General features: G+C 49.8%; 1 protein-coding gene across 1 annotated transcript; it reads right to left on the reverse strand.

Moving 5' to 3' along the window:
- Positions 1–249: 249 nt before the first annotated feature.
- Positions 250–2,143, reverse strand: RPS23 (ribosomal protein S23). Its single transcript, XM_027446852.3, has 4 exons — positions 1,986–2,143; positions 1,586–1,745; positions 813–933; positions 250–447 (listed from the first exon to the last, which is right to left on the reverse strand). Exons 1-4 carry the CDS (start codon positions 1,987–1,989, stop codon positions 301–303), a joined length of 432 nt encoding a protein of 143 aa, XP_027302653.1. The 5' UTR covers positions 1,990–2,143; the 3' UTR covers positions 250–300.
- Positions 2,144–2,582: the final 439 nt, after the last annotated feature.

Here is a 2,582-nt window from a genome sequence, read left to right on the forward strand (position 1 = left end):
GAAGGTGCTGGCAATTGAGGGTGGTCCACAGAGCCCAAACCACACTTTCATTCTATGAAGTAAATCTCTGAAGTTCTTGGCAAAGAGCTCTCTCAGCTCTCCCAAACTGGAGTAAATTTGGAAGTGGTCATTAAGCTCACCCTCCTGGTCATAAAGATGCTCTGGCTTCCTTGTCATTTAACAGCAAAGCATTTATTACTTGCAAATATCACACAAAAAAATTTAAGTCTTAAATAACAAGCAGAGAAGTTTTTCCAATCAAAAAAATTTATTGTTATTCTTGGCAAGTTAAATCTCAGTTTATGATCTGGGTCTCTCCTTCTTGCCCTTGTACAAGGCCAGAAGAGAAACGTTGGCTACTTTGACAACCTTGAAGCGAACTCCAGGAATGTCACCAACAGCATGACCCTTCCGACCGAAACCAGCAACCAGCACTTCATCATTTTCCTGCAATAAAAAACCATGTGGTTAACAAAGCCGTAAGCACTAAGCCTGCGCATGCACCTGAGCTAACGTGCATTAAACTTCAGCCACAGCCAAGACTTTTTAAGTAAAGGCTGGAAATACTGAAGGGTATCTGTAGGTAGACAGACTATTATCACCTTCAGTATTTTTCAGTACTTTGCTAACAGATTAGCAAAGTAGATTGCAGACTGGAAGTACAAAAACATTTCTGGTGTTTGTCTCCCTCTGCAGCTACATTAATATAGCTCAGAACGACATGACTCCTTGCCTAACCATCCTCTGTATCCGTCAATTATGTGCTTTTTTGATACACAACTTTACAGGTTAGACTCTTGAGAACCGCTCACCTCAATGAAGTTCAGGCAACCATCGTTAGGAACGAAGGCTGTGATTTTTTTGCCATTCTTGATCAGTTGGACTCTTACGCATTTCCTGATGGCAGAGTTGGGCTGTTTAGCTTCTACTCCACTAAAACGGAAACACATGAAAACACAGTGAAATTGATGGCCATCAGATAGAAGTTACACCACGGAATCAATGTATTGCTTTGTATTAAGTTCAAGCTGCATTTCACAGCGAAAAGCTTTTAACGATCTGCTTAGAGGTGTAAAATACCTAAAAGCTTAATTAGCTCCTAAGTTGAGTAAAAAATCGATCTCCTAGAAATATAAGCAAATGAAAATATGGAAAGGAGAACGACCTTTTAGTGCTAGCAGTATCCTAAGAGAACTTACAGGTTAATATAGAAAAAATATCCAGAAGAGAAGTACGAGTGATGTTTGAGGCCTGCTGACCGTATCAAACAAGGCATGCACATACAATTTCCCTCTTGCCAAAAAAAAAAAAAAAAAAAGAAAACCCTGAATTTAATTATTTAGTTGATAAGAGTTATTCTACCCGTTATATATAAGCAGAATATAATAAAAAAATTGACGAGTGTATGACTAAAGTTTTTTTTTTAGCACCGATTATCACTCAGAAAATATAAGCACGTTTTCAACATGGCGCGTAGAAGCAATAGACTGAAATTTGGCGTCTGGAAGGCAGCAAAAACCTGTAAATGGTACGAAAAGCAGCAAGCGGGAGCCAGTTCCCCACCACCACCCCGAAAATCACCCACACTTTCTCCAGGACGATGCCCTTGGCGTGCGAGGCGCCGCCGAAGGGGTTGGCCTTCAGCGCCGTGCCCAGGTGCGCCTTCTTGTACTGCTTGTCGTGCCACTTCTGGTCGCGGCGGTGGCTGCGCAGCTTCCTGGCGGTGCGGAGCCCACGGCACTTCCCTGCGGAACGACACCGGGTGGGGTTCAGGGGGGGGCGGCGGGGCCGCGCCGCTCCCGGCCCCACGCCACGCCAAATGGCGGCGCCGCCGCCGCTCAACCCCGGCTCTCAGCGAGCTGCGAGCCCGCAGGGCAGCGCAGGGGGAGCCCCTCAGGCTTCCCCCGTCCTCCCCTGGCCGCTTTGGCCGCCTCCCCCCGGCCCTCCCGGCCCCCCGCGGCCTGCTGCTGCCCCGCCGCGCTCACCCATCCTGCCCCCGCCGCTGCCGAGCGCAAAAGGAAGCGGCCGCCTCGCGCCGCGCCGCCTACACCCACCCGCAAGGCCCCCGCGGGCTGCCCGCGCTGCGCCTGAGTGTGGGATGGCAGCCGCCGCCCGGCAGCGCTGGGGCAGCCTCGTGTGGGGGCCTGGCGGAGGGGGGAGGCGGGCTGCCCCCGCCTGGCGGCGCCGCGTCATGGCGGCCGGGGGGGAGGGGGGGGGAGGGGGAAGGGGGGGCGGGGGAAATAAAGGGTTTTAAGGTGAAAATGGCCGAAATGAGGCCTCCGCAAAGCACCCGCCGCTTCCTCACGCGTCCCGTCTTCCCAAATTCAAAGCTCCAGACCTTTGTGGGGATCTTGGCTGGAGATTTGATGCGGACGGGTGGTTGTTAGACCGCAGTGCCCTTCACTAACACGACCCGTGCTTATAACTACAATCCAAATGTCTGTTGTTCCGTCTCCTTTTACGTCCATCCTTCACAGAATTTAAAAAAAAAAATCAACCAAATGTTGCAACAGTTTCAGGGGCGAACATGATACCATTAAAAAAAAAAAAAAAAAGAATATAAGGAACCAAACTGGAGCTTG

This window comes from Anas platyrhynchos, chromosome Z (assembly GCF_047663525.1).
Source record: "Anas platyrhynchos isolate ZD024472 breed Pekin duck chromosome Z, IASCAAS_PekinDuck_T2T, whole genome shotgun sequence".
NCBI classification, from domain to species: domain Eukaryota; kingdom Metazoa; phylum Chordata; class Aves; order Anseriformes; family Anatidae; genus Anas; species Anas platyrhynchos.